This window comes from Sorex fumeus, unplaced genomic scaffold, assembly GCF_029834395.1.
Source record: "Sorex fumeus unplaced genomic scaffold, SorFum_2.1 ptg000124l, whole genome shotgun sequence".
NCBI lineage: Eukaryota > Metazoa > Chordata > Mammalia > Eulipotyphla > Soricidae > Sorex > Sorex fumeus.
The window spans coordinates 2,102,396-2,117,429 of NW_026606181.1; the positions used below are offsets into that span (position 1 = coordinate 2,102,396).

At 33.7% G+C, this 15,034-nt stretch overlaps 1 protein-coding gene across 2 annotated transcripts in view; it reads right to left on the reverse strand.

The window, feature by feature from the left end:
* Positions 1-15,034, reverse strand: part of KHDRBS2 (KH RNA binding domain containing, signal transduction associated 2) — a 535,359-nt gene that overhangs the window by 425,885 nt on the left and 94,440 nt on the right. For both annotated transcript variants that reach the window (XR_008795493.1, XM_056137375.1), the window contains exon 2: positions 9,204-9,331. Coding sequence is in view for 1 of the 2 variants with exons in the window: in XM_056137375.1 (XP_055993350.1) it covers positions 9,204-9,331 (128 nt within the window). In the remaining variant the exon portion in view is untranslated. The remainder of the gene's footprint in view (positions 1-9,203; positions 9,332-15,034) is intronic.

Sequence of the window (15,034 nt, forward strand, 5' to 3'; positions counted from 1 at the left end):
TAAAGATACTCAAGTACAGAAAATCCAGTTTACTTAGAAAAACATGAGGATGTATTTTGCACAGCAAGTTTATTCAACATCAATGTGGAGAGAGAAGCACAAATAATTCAGGATTAGTTCCATGTGATAAGAGAAATAGATTGAAAAATCAACAAAATGAAAAACATAGTAATTAAGTGTATAGGATGATCATTTAGATTCACTGTATCACTGTATCACTGTCCTCCCATTGTTCATCAATTTGCTCGAGCGGGTCCACTAATGTCTCCGTTTTGAGACTTGTTACTGTGTTTGTCATATTGAATACATCATGGGTAGCTTGCCAGGCTTTGCCGTGCGGGCAAGATACTCTCAGTAGCTTGCCGGGCTCTCCGAGAGGGGCGGAAGAATCGAACCTGGCTCAGCCGGGCTGGCTGCTTGCAAGGTAAACGCCCTACTGCTGTGCTATCGCTCCAGCATTTAGATTCACCAAAGACAAACAGCAGACATAATAATACAGAAAATTTTTAATTTGCTGGAGAATGAGGTTGCTGATCCAGGTGTTGTTTTACTGGAAATAATGGAGATGACAATCACTTCATATTTTCTTTCTTTCTCAGAGGGCATCTAAATATCATATAATTTTCTCAAGTGAGGTTTAAATTCACAGGTAGGAGACTATAAAATATGTATGAATGAAACCAAATTGTGTCAATCCTACTCTCCATTACATTAGAAGAATAACAAGTGATATTTTATAATGTTCTTTGTCTGGTGAAGGTAAACCAGATTTAAAATATAAAGTGCATATTAGCTTATGGAAAACAATGGAAAAAAGCTAAGAAAAATAGAAAAGTGTTCTAAGACTGAGCACTTTCCTTTGCTTTGAAAAATGTGATCATTTTCACAGTCAATAACCTGGACCCTTATGAGTAATTTTAAATCTGACAATCATTTACACTATTAGAAAAATAACATTAAGGAACTACATTTGAATAGCTCCTCTTTCTACAAAGTAGAAAGAAAAAACAAACAAACTCGGTGGGAAGAAAGAACAAATTTAGGAAATGAATTCAGAGCTGGCACTGAAGGTGGTGTCCTTCTCTCTGGACTGAGCAGAGTAAGATGAGATGCAGAGCAAGTATGCTGCTTTTGAACATATCCTGGAACATTAATTTTCAGCATTAATCTACATAAGAAATTGATTGGAAAAGCAGCACAAGGGAATTTCCTTGCATTTGATCTTTTAAAAAGGCCAAATCCAGGGCCAAATACATTCCTGGCAATTGATTGCTTTAAAAAATTGACAGCAACTTAAGTTGAGGGGGGTGGAAAGAGCCTTGGGGTATATTTAATTGAAGAAAGTTCGACGAGTTTGAAAGGATTCCAAAGTTAACATTAAAATATATATTTGAAGTGAACTGAGAGGTCGTGGGCAACTTCTCAATATATTTGGCCATGTGGACAAATAGATATTATATTCCAGGTAATGAGTAGAACTCCTTCAGGACTCCAGCAGTAGGAAGCGGGGGACTTTCAAGCCACCTACTGTCCTCTCAGGTAAACAAGCTGCGACAGACATTCCTTTTGCATGTCTTGCAATGGAATACTGGGATCCATGGTGGTGAGAAATGGGCACTGGTGGAGGGATGGGTATTTGATCATTGTATAATTCAAACCCAAGCACAAAATTTGTAAGTCTACAATTGTACCTCATGGTGTCTCACTAATAAAAAATTTTTAAAAATTTTTAAAAATTAAAAAAACATAAGTTTTCAGCTACTTATTATACCTCCCTTTAAGTGTCCTATAAAGCACCTTTTTTGTTACTTATAAGCAATTAAGGAAACCATCTCATTCCTCCAAGTACTAGTATTATTTTCATTGTTATAAAGAGTATACTATAAACCTTTTTTCTATTATTTTCTTTTAAATATGATAGCACAGCATGGCAATACTAATCACGAAGCAAACATTGATGGCATTTTAAACAGAAATTAAGCAATAAATATACAAAGTTTGAATACTGTGAACCACTTGAGACATATGACATTATGACCAAGTTTACACAAGCAAAGTTTGGAAAACAAACAGTAATAAAATATTGATGTTTTGTTCACTGTAGTTGTGGGGCTGGAGCAACAGTACAGTCAATAGGATGCTTGCCTTGCATGAGGTACACTGGGATCATTTCCCAGCAGTGCATAAGGTCTTCCAAACACCAGTAGGGATTTTTTACGGGCACAGAGCCAGGAGTAAGGACTGAGAAATGACTGTATGGACCAAAACACCACACATGCATACACAAAAAAAGATTCTATTACTATCCCTGTCAGTTACAGATGTTGATATTTGAAAAAAATATTTGTTGAAACTGCAATGTGCACATAGGAAAGAAGAGCTGATGTTAAGGACAGAATGTTTTCTCCATAAACTCTTAAAATTTAAAGGAATTTTAAAGGAACATATTGCAACATGTGGTCTCACTTATGACTTGATTATCAAAAAACATTGTTTAGATTCTAAAATACTTCACTGAAAATAACAGATGTTAAAGATATATTTCTATATTAATTTTGTTGTCAAAGTATTAAGAACAAGCTTCAAAAACAAAACAAAATTGTTTAAGTCAATGAAATGCGGACTTTGTGCACAAGAATAAATACTGTCAAAAACATAGATACACAGTCATGACAGAAAATTTTAAATCAGGTCATAATGAAAGGGAAGTTATAATGAATATTTCAAAAAAAAGATCCTAAGAGACTATGAACAACATCATGCTACTAAATTGAGACCCTAAAAAATTGTATGAATTTTAAGAAGCACACAACTTATCAAGAGTGAAATCAGGAGGAAAAAAACTGAACAGACCAATAATTTGTCGAAACAGCAATTAACAAATAGTAATGGGTATAAGAGAACCTACCACCTACTTATCTTAAGCTCTTTCACAAAATTCAAAAAGAAGAAACTTTTTAAGTTTTTATGAGGCCACATTGCCTTAATTCCAAAAGAAGTCACAGACACTGCTGAAAAGGAATATCTGATGAGCACAGATATAGTCTCAACAGTCTTAAGGAATAAAACTCAACATCGCCTTAAATGTTATGTTGCAAAGACATAATGGAATAATACTTGGCTATAAGAAACAACAACATGTAATCTATTATTACATAAATTGGATCAGGAGAGAATCATGCTGAGTGAAGTCACTTGGAAGGGATAGGTTCAGAATGAGCTATCTCATAATGTGGAATAAGTAGGATGCAGAAAAGCACAGTGAAAGAACAACACATAACCAAAGGCAACAGAATACGTGAACAGCTCTACAGAACAGAGTGTACTGAGGGTGGGGTACAGGAGAGGAGGAAGGACCCATAAAAAATGTCAGAAGACATTTGGTGAAGGGAATATGCCATGGGGAGCTTGCCAGGCTATGCCGTGCAGGCGGGATACTCTCAGTATCCAGTAGCTTGCTGGGCTCTCCGAGAGGGACGGAGGAATCAAACCTGGGTCGGCTGCATGAATTTGGCCTACTTGCTGTGCTATAACTGCATGTAAGTCAATTAATATAAACTAACCCATAAACAAAAGACTAAACTCACTTTATTTTATTAATCGATGCAGAGTGTTTGATAAGTTTCGACACCCTTCACTGTAGACTGAAAAGACATTACGGTAGGTATACATGTTTACCTGCTTACATGTAGTTGTCCTAGTTGGATCCCCTGACATGACAGATGAGTTCCTGAGAACTACCAGGGATAAGTTCTGAACAAAGAGCCAAGAATAAGTCCTGAACACCAATGGGACTTTATAAATATGGCACTCCATCAAAAAAAACAGAGAGATTCAATATTCCGTGTTTGAGTAAAAGGGTCCCAACAAAATGGAGATAGAAAGGCCTTTGCTAAAAGCAGTGAAAGTCATATATGAAAATCTATACCTCACATGGTACTGAATTACAAAAAGGAGCAATAATATGGAATAAAATCAGAGAAAATGAAGTCAAACTACAAGTGCCTGCAAGTGTATATGGTACAGGAAAATGTGAAACAGAAAAGTCTCTATGGATCTCATTCAGAAAACTCTTAGAAACAATAAACCATAGAAAAAAGCTGTAGTCTACAATATTAAGGTCCATAAATCTATCATGTTCATAAAAGCAAAAAAAAGAATTTTTTAAAAATTTACAATTGCATGCAAAAGGTAAAAAGAATCTATAAATCAACTCAACAAAGGGATGGAAGACTTACACATGTAAAAGTCAAAACTTAAAGAACAGAACACAATAGAAAATCACTTTATGTTCATTGTTGGAAAAATTAGTACTGTTAAAATGATCATCCAGCTCAGAGCATTAAAGAGATTCAATGCAAAAATTTAATGGCATTATTTACCCATAGGCAAATGCTAATAAAATGTATGTCACCATAAACCTCCCCAATACTCAAAACAATTCTGGTGACAGTTATTGCATTCTTTGGCTTTAAAGTACACTATAAAACTACAGAAGGAAAAACAATATGACACTGCAATAAAAATTCATGAATTACAACTGAGATTCCAGAAGCCCTCAGAAAAATGGTTTCTATTTCATACCACACAGAGAATTCAAAATGGTTTAAAACCTTGATATTACATTCAAACCCACAAAATAATTGAGGAAAACATGAACAGAAATATCCATGATATTGATTTCAAAGGTGTCCTCAATGATTTTACTTCACTTGCAGAGAAAATAATGCAAAAATAATAAGACTGCATCAAACTGAAACACTTTCTACACTGTGGAAAAAAACTACGGTTAACTATTTAAAAACACACACACACATTTTGGAAAAGAATAAAATGTGTCAATCTTTCAAAAGGCTAAGAACAAAGATATATTCAGAATTTACAAAACTATATAACAATTGACCACAACAAAATTCATAAAACGTGAGCAAAGTGCTTCTGGAGAGGGTAGCACAGTGGATAAGTACTTGCCTTGCATATGACCAACCCACATCTCATCCCCCAAATGACACACGAGCCCTTGAGTCTTGCCATGCTATACACCACCAAATGTGGTCCAAAAACAATCAAAGAAAGCAAACATAAAGAATGGTAAAGGAGCTCATCTGACATTTCCTTACCAGAAACAAACACATGATCAAAAGACATATGTAAAGTGTTCATGACAATTAATTACCTGGAAAATTCATATAGCAAGGTACTATATATTGAACCAGTGAGAATCGTAGATAGCAGAAAGTCAAAAAATAAAAATAAAAAAACAGAATGTTGCCGACAGAAATGTAGTGCAAAAGGAACTTTCATATTCATTTTTTGTAAGACAGGTGTCAGGTTCAGTCTCTATTAAAAAAAAGAACAGTGTAAAGATTTTGAAAAAAATTAAAATATAACTACCATGGATTCTACTCGAATTCCATGAGTATGATACATTAATTTGTAAATTAATATATACACTTCTATGTCAGCAGCAATATTTACTACAACCGAGAACTGAAAACAAGACGATATATAAACACGACATATAAAGAAACAAAGCAGTACCTGAGTCAAAGTACAGTGAGTTGAGTTGTTTGCCTTGTAAGAAGCTGACCCTGGTTCAATCCCCAGCACTATATGGTCCACAGAGCACCACTAAGGGGTGATCTGTGCTCAGAGCAAAGAGAAAGCCCTGAGAAGTACCATTTCTGGCTACAGCCCCTAGCCTCCACAGAAAAGAATAAAGAAAAGAAACAAAGCAGGCCAATCAATGGTGTCCATTGAAAGCAAACCCTCGTACTCTGACAAAAGAACTGAGGATCTGACAAAAATACTGGAGGTGGCATGGAGTGATGGGACAGACTAGTAAGGACACAAAGACAGTGGTGGATTCTGGAACTCTGATGGTTGTGATGCAATTTTATAAGCATTAATATTGAAAACTTACTTACTTCAATAATATTATATAAAATTAACTACATCTGGGCAAAACTATCTTAAGGAATTAAACATAAATGACAGGAACTAGAAAATGATTCTCAATGTACTTGAACAGCAGTATTCTTACATTATCTCTAAAATCTTAAACTAGTATTCAGATTCTTTGTATTACTCAATTAAGTCAGCAAATTAACTCAGAACTGGAGTCCAATTAAAACAAAATATATCCCCAAAAGGTCACATAGCAAAGTCAAGATAGGTTGTTTGCTCAAGAATTCCCACAGTATTTCACTGCCCTTTGTTGGATTAGAAGGTGCTGTCACCATATTAATTACCAGTTCAAACAGACAGAGACATCAAAGGAAGAAAAGGTTTTGAGAGAAACTGTAAAAAGTAGGTTTCTCACCAATGTACCCCTGAGGTATAAATCTTTTTTATTATAAATGGTTACATTTTAAATCCATAAATACTGATGTGCACTTCTCAACATTAAGCATACCACATATTTTATAGTTCATGCACCAATTATGGTCTATCTTTAGGGATCATAATCTCAATTGGGACCCACCAAAAGGTTGTTGTAAGTGGATAATGATCACCCAGCAGGAGACAAACACCACCTATGAAGTAAACTATAGTTGGTTTTCAAAAGGATAGCATACTTTTGTTGTTAAATTGCAAACAAAAATTTAGAAACATAAGTCAATTGAATAGGTGATTCAATATTGATTCTCATGGCTTCCTCTGAAAAGAGCTCAAAGGTGTAATGATAAGGGAGCGATAGCACAGCGGTAGGGCATTTGCCTTGCACGCAGCCAACATGGCCGACCCGAGTTTGATTCCTCCGCCCCTCTTGGAGAGCCCGGCAAGCTACCGAGAGTATCTCGCCCGCACGGCAGAGCCTGGCAAGCTCCCCGTGACGTATTCAATAGGTCAAACACAGTAACAATTAAATACACCGCATTTCAAAATAAGTTAAACTGATTGCATGATCTATGTATCAATTAAAAGTGAGCAATTTCTGATACATAAATTTAACTGGACAGTCTTTCTTACAAATATCTGAAACTAACATTTTCACACTTAAATGAAAAGTTAAGAATAATATAATAAAGTATTACACAAATATCTGAATACTAACCATAAAGAAAAGTGGGCATTATATATGCGAAGATGTAAGTTAACATGTGTAAATTTTATAACAAAAACAGTAACTTATGGCCACTGCATGTCTGAGAGAGTAAAAAAGTGTTGACTGTGATATACATGCAAGTTAGAGAAAGAAACATTTGAAAAATAATATATACTGAACTAAGAACTTTAGTTTAAATGTATTTATTGGGAAATATTATTAAAATATTGATTATAAAAATGTAAAATCTATGGAGCAGGGACATTGCACCATGGATAAGGCACTTGTATTGCATGTAGTTAATCAAGGTTCAAATTCACAGCACCATATAAAGTTTCCTGAGCATGGCCAAGAGAGATCACTAAGCAACGTATGAGCACCACTGGGTGTACCATCACCAGCCCCCCCGAAAAAAACAAAAGAATTAAGAACCTAACAAACAACCATATTAAATATCTCCATTTGTAACAAAGGAATGTCTTTGCAATTAATTTCCCAATTACTCCATCTATAAGATAAAATTTCCAAAATTAGTCCCAGTTTATTGAGGCTAAAACTCCTAAGAGATTCACATATTAATAGTGAGGCATGATGGATTTCAGTATGACTTGGCATATTTTTCCTTGCCCATCTTCCAATAAGTTATGAAATTAATTACACAACATGAAATACTAGAAAATGTTCTCATTTAATATTCATGATTACAAATCAGACACAGATTATTGTAATATTCTGCACAAAATCACTTGCACTGCCAACTGAAGAATCATTCATACTTGACTTGCTTACCACAGTTGGCCAAGCTAATTTGTTAAGTGACGGGGGCTGCTTTTCAATGAGAAGGACAAAAAAACTGTCACAAGCTTTTCCAGAACTAAGAAATAAAAAACAAAAAGTTTATTTTGAAAAGTATATATCTATATGTGCATAACAAATTCATCATTACTGCAAAAGATTAGGTGTAGCTCAAGATTTACTTGCAGACACACACACACACATATCCACGTGCACTAACACAAACACACGTACACGCGGTCTCTCACAAAAACACACATGCACATACTCTCACACAGACACACACACACACATCTTAATGCCAGAAAAACTCATTTGAAAGTTTAAATTTTATGATTTTGTGATTTATAGTAGTTTTTAGCCCTCTTTGAAATAATTATAAATACAATGTTCTACTTAATTATATCCACTAAAATTCATCATGATAGAAGAAAATTAGTAAACTATAGCATTTATTCTGTAAGTTTTAATACTGAAATGATTACATGGTCCCTGCTTCAGATTCACCATTCAAAAAATAAATCACTAATTTGAATAGTTGAGTTTTCAATTTCATCTTATCTAAATTATTTGCAAACTTATTTTAAGTATTAGAATTTGAGAAATTCATGCTGCAACTAAATACTATATTTTGTAATTACTATTTTGGTAATAGAGCTCTCCTATTGTTACAAATGCCTAGCAAAGAAACATTTATTTATTTTTGGTTTTTGGACCACTACCTGTGGTACATGGGGCTTATTCCTGGTCGACTCATGTTTGATGCTGAAGATAGAAAAGAGGACGGCTGTGTGCAATTCAAGGTCCCTACCCACTGTACTAAAATCACTCAAGTGCCAATGGATTTTCAAAAGGATTGTCAGAGTTATTACTTTGAATATAGAAGTTAAATAATATTTAAGAGTCTGAGAATGTGATATCAGTATGCTAGGTAATTCTGTTTATGACATGTACATATATACATTTATATTTATTTATTAATGTTTATATTTATAAATATAAACATTTAATTTTATTTAATTATATTAATGTGTTTAATTATATTACCTATATAAGAATATATATTCTTAATAAGGTTCAAATTTTAATCAAGTTAGTACACATTTATAAGGACAAATTATGAATCATTGTGTTCTTTGTAAAGTACCTAAATATGTTTCCCACATTCAAAAAATAAAAATACTAGACTTTAGTAGAAAATTACTCTTCAGTTTACAAAGATTTCTTCATCCAGCTAAGACTCATATATTTGTCCATAGACATGATAAAGTATTTTATATTAAAAAAAGATAATGCATAATCAAATGGTCTTACTTTCATCATTTTTTTCTTAATAAGAACAAAGCATATATTGCAGTACCTTTGGATATTGCTTGACAGGAATCAGTACCCTTTCTGAGAGTTTTATATTTTTGTTGCTGATGACATCAAGGTATTTCTTTTCTTCATCTTCCTTTTTAATATCAGAACCTTGAAACTTTTCAATTTCTGAAAAAAATTCACAAAACACACAAATGAAGTAATAAGTCATAGTAAGTATACTAGTATACTGGTCTTTATTATTACCCCCCTTCTAAAATTGGTGTTGAAGAACATTGATAAAATGACTGAAAACAGAATCTATTAAAATAATATGAATGTTTATAATATTAATTCGACCAACTGAAACTATCAAGTGATAATTGAAAATGAGACTCCTCTACAAATCAAATGACACATTTAACTTGTTAAACAAAATATGAACTATGGCTTTCGCTATTTAAAATCTCTGAAAAAAAATTCCTAAGAGCAAAGCACAGAATAACATTTTTTAAGTTTTATGTTCCTTTTCATTAAGAATAGCTCCTAAGGAAAATAAATCATAGTAAATAATAACCCATTCATTAACTAAAATATGTTAGATGAAAGAAATAGGCAATTATCTTGCCATTTCTTAATTTTTACTTTTTTAATTTTAATTACATTGAATTTCAAGCTTAAACAAATTTGAAGTCAATTATACAGTGAGGCACACAAAAGTCGCATAAGTAATGTGAACCTCCAATTGCAATCACACATAAGTATGAAATACCATTACTAATATTCACCACCATAAAATCATGTCTATATGTAATGATGGAATTATTAACTTTCCCCAAGAAAATCTCCCAAAATGGCTATTTATGAGCAAATATACACGATTCATTTTTTAAAATTAATTTATTCATTTAAATTCCCCTATGGAGAAGCCTGTGTTCTCTTTGGAATATCAATCTCTGTATCTTTTTGACCACTCACTCCTAAGATTTTCCCTTCTCCAAATTTCTTTCAATAAAAACGTTTTGTTTCACACACAAAAAAAGTAATTAGTCCACAAAAGATACCACCTATCCATTGTAAGTTTCACATATAAAACAGAAAAACAAAATATAAAAGTCTGCTTTTATGTACTCTATTCGGTGATCAGAAAAAGAACAATTATAAGATAATACACAATTTAAGTGCATTAGGGAATTAATTATAATGTTTATTATAAATAAACAAAGCTATAAATAATATATAGAAGTGACAGTAGAGACTGAGATTTTTTTAGTGGGATTCAATGGATGCTCTGTGTGCAAAAGACCCAGTTTCACTCCATAGCTCATGGTCCCCTGAGCACCAAGCTACAAGTATTTTTTCTTAAATGCACTGCTGGACATATCCAGAAACACAAAATAATAATAATATCGTATAGGAGAGTATGGCAATGTAGTTCAGTGGTATTAGTGAATGCATTGCACATATGAAACCCTAGAATGAATATATAGAAATGAAGAATAATAACTAATGTTTGGAACTACTTAGGTTTACTTGAAACACCTGAGTAGAACACTGAATAAAAAAATAAAATAAAAAATTAAGCCACAGGAGTGAGGAGTGAAGTTGTACAACTTGAGAGAAAAATAATCTCAATGTACTCTTGGATTTGCCATGAATCAGAAAGTTTGTTTGAAGAAAAGCAACTGTACAGAGGAGATTAAAAGAGGCCACAAGACAAAGCCACAAAAGACCCTGTATGTATCATTACATATATATTGTATACATACATATTTATTACAAACTTAATGGTGAGCTATTGGGTGTATCTTTACAAATATTTTTACTTGCAAATATAATGTTAGTTTGTGATCTGCAAAACTAATCATATTAAGCAGACAATATACAAGAAACTACCTTGCCTTTGTATCACTATCAAGTTAAACCAGCGGTTTTACAAAGCAGAAATGAAATGGTGAGAATATAATTAACGTCAAGATAGAATTCAAGGGGCTGGAACAATAGCACAGTGGGTAGGGCATTTGCCTTGCACAAGACCGACCTGGGTTTGATTCCCAGCATCCCACATGGTCCCCTGAGCACTGCCAGGAGTAACTCCTGAATGCATGAGCCAGGAGTAATCCCTGTGCATCACCGGGTGTGACCCCCGCACACCTCCCCAAAAAAATAAAAGGTAGAATTCAATTTGGTCTTTCTGAATCGTTTTGTTTTATTGAATTTCTGAATTTGTTTGTTTTAACATACCCAGCTATGTTCAGGAATCATATCTGGTGTTGCGCCCAGAAGTCCATCTGTGGTACCAGGGATCAAACCCCAGTGGGACTCTTGCAAGCAAGGACCTTACACAGAGTACTAACTCTCTGACCCCCTTTTTGTTTTGTTACTTATTTTATGTTCAGTCTATATTTTATTTTCAGTAGCACAGTGGGTAGGACATTTGCTTTGCATGCAGCCAAGCCGGCCAACCCGAGTTCGATTCCTCCACCCCTCTTGGAAAGCCCAGCAAGCTACCGAGAGTATCCTGCCCACATGGCAGGGCCTGGCAAGCTACCCGTGACATATTCAATATGCCAAACACAGTAACAACAAGTCTCACAATGTTACTGGGCCTGCTCGAGCAATTCGATGAACAACGGGAGGAAAGTACTACAGTGCTATATAATATATGAACAAGAACACTCTGCTCTGAGGGTACAGTAAGGAGGAGCTTTATTTTGTACACATCCCACCTAGGTTTGATTCTTGACACCAAATAAGGTCCCCAGGGTCCCACTTGAGCAATTCTTGGGCAGAGACTCAGCAGTAAGACCTGACCACCATCCCAACAGGTACGACCTAACCCACACACAAAAACACTGTCTGGGGAAAAAATAACTGAACATTCCATCCATATTATTTTCAAATAAAGATACCAAGAGCTATGCTTGACTCACAATAAGTACAGTATTTTGAACACAAAAAATTTAAAGTCTAATTGTGGAGGTAAGATTTCTGAACTGCACATCAGGTCTTAGTTCTTTAATTTTTTTAATTAGCATCAACTCAAAAAAGGCTATCCCATTCCATAGTTAATTACACAGATAAAAATTACAACAATTGGCACTGCTGGAGGCATGGGTACTCGATCATTGTATAACTGAAACCCAAGCACAAAAATTTTTAAGTCTACAACTGTACCCCATGGTGTTTCACTAATAAATTTTTTTTAATTACAATAGTTAATGTTATCATATAGTTAATATAAAATCCCCATAACTTTCAATGTAAGTAAAGGTTAAGAGCATTATTTACTTGACTCCTGTGGAATTTTGTTTAAAACTCTATTTGAATTAAGACTGCACTTTGTACATCAATAATGTCAGAATAAATGCAACACTTCTATCTTTACAAAGACACATATCGTAATTGTATCAATTATTTCTGTAATTTCCTTGATGACAACTATCTTAAAATAAACTGAAATGTGTTTTGCAAAAGCATTGTATGCAACATATGTATACAATTTCTACTTCCTATGAAAGCATCAGATTCTTCTTTATAATATTAGCAAGTCAATTTATCTTAATTTTCAAATTGAGAAACATTCTCTATTTGCCTTTCAACTCCTTATATCATTTTTACAAACACACTCTGACAACTACTAAGTATATTCATTAAAATCTCTGATAACAACGATGAACTTCTTATCACTGCCCTTTGGGTGGTTGTATATATCTAATACTGCAACCTTTGCTTGCTGAAGAACTTGTTATGTGGAACACACTGAAGAAGCTGATTCAATTTCCAGTCTATTGAATGTATGATTTCTCCCTAGTCCTTCCGTCATAAAAATAAATTGAATTTGTTTGACAGTAGTATTTTCCCTCCACAGAACTACTACCTTAGGCTTCTTTTATATACATTTGAATTTGATCAATCCATGATTAACTCTGATAACTTTTTCATCAAGAAATTGAGTTGAATAAAACACCTTTTCCACTAGTTTTTCTATTCATCTTTAAACTTCCCTTTTAATTTTTCACTATTATTTCATTTGCCTTCAGGATGCTTTCAGGAGTTGTCTTCTCTTCTCAGCTATTATCAAAATGTGTAGCAGCTCAGTAACTGCATTTGTCAATTCTACAGTCAGAGAATGGTATATAACAGAATTGTTACCATGGAGAGCAATGGAATATAATTCCCTCTTAATTTTGACTTAATTTTGACTTCATAACTGATAAATATTATAGGACATTTAACTACATAATTATTCTTAAAATTAAAAAGTACACATTACTGTATAATGGCCGACTCGAGTTCGATTCCTCCACCCCTCTCAGAGAGCCCGGCAAGCTACCGAGAGTATCTCGCCCGCACGGCAGAGCCTGGCAAGCTACCCGTGATGTACTCGATATGTCAAACACAGTAACAACAAGTCTCATGATGGAGACGTTACTGGGCCCGCTCGAGCAAATCGATGAACAACGGGGAGGACCGTGCTTACTGTATAATAATAGCTGACAATTATTTTCTATAGTGATGTTGTCATATTATATAGTAGTGATACAACCTCTACTAAATTTGACCACCATATTAAAGGTAAAGGTAAAGCCATATTATTTGAAAAAATATTTTCAATACATTAGAACAAGTTGATCTGCTGTTGAGAACATGTTAAATGATATATATGTATATATATAATGTTTTCTGTTCCTTTCAATCTGCGTTTCAATATACATAGTCATTACATTTTACTTTAAAATTAAGTTATTATGATGGTTTTCACATTAGTAGTAGAATCATTTGAGGATCACAAGAGTCCACTTTTGATCATGCCTGTATTTATCAACATTCTGTTCCATTGGTCTATATTACTTTGTCTGCCAATATCAAACTGCACCGATTACTACTATTCCTTATTATGTGTTTTGAACCAAATGCTCCCTTCTCCTTCAACATTGTTCTAGCAAGTTAAAGTCCTTTAATATGCTACATGATCTTTAGTATATTTTCCAATTCCTGAAAAAAATTACTGGGATACTGAATTTTCAGACTGTGTGAGGCATTATGGAAAGTTATAAATATTACAATTTTCAATTCACAAATATAATACTCCTTTGAATTTACCGGTATCTTTTTGAAGTCTTTTAACATTTTTTTTAGTTTTAGCTAAGATAAATTGTAGTTCAAGTATTACCTTCTTATCTCTCCCTCATTTTCTTGCAGTAACTGTACCTTCGCTTGGCTTTATGTTTTATGTACTTTGACTTGTGTACCTAATTTTATTTAAGATACTTTGCTAAATTACTTAGTGCCATATATTTTGTTTGTCAAATATCTTTGGTAGTATCTATACATTATATTTATTTCCATTTTAACTAATATTACTTTGCAACATTTCTTTAGTTTTTGTTATATACAAAATTCAAGTTATTGTCAGTTTAGAGACAGTGATTAAATTGCTGTGTTATTTTTATATTTTGGAATAAAAATGCAAATATTTTACTGAGTAAATTTTTATGACACTCATAAATATTATATTACTTATATTAAAATAATGTATTATCTCTAAAGATTATACCAATGATTCCTAGAAACAAGGAATCTGTATAGAATAGTAGCAGCTAAAATATATAAAGAAGTTTTTGTCTTTTCTATATGCAAACAATGAAGCAAATGAGAAATTTTAAAAAAGAAATCCCCTTCACAACTGTGTCTGAGAAACAACTTAAAAAAGGGGGTTGTGGGAGCTGGAGCAATAGAACAGCAGGTAGGGCGTTCGCCTTGCACACCACCAACCCAGGTTCGATTCCCAGCATCCCATAAGGTTCCCTGAGCACCACCAGGGGTTGTTCCTGAGTGCAGAGCCAGGAGTAACCCCTGTGCATTGCCAGGTGTGACCCAAAAAGCCAA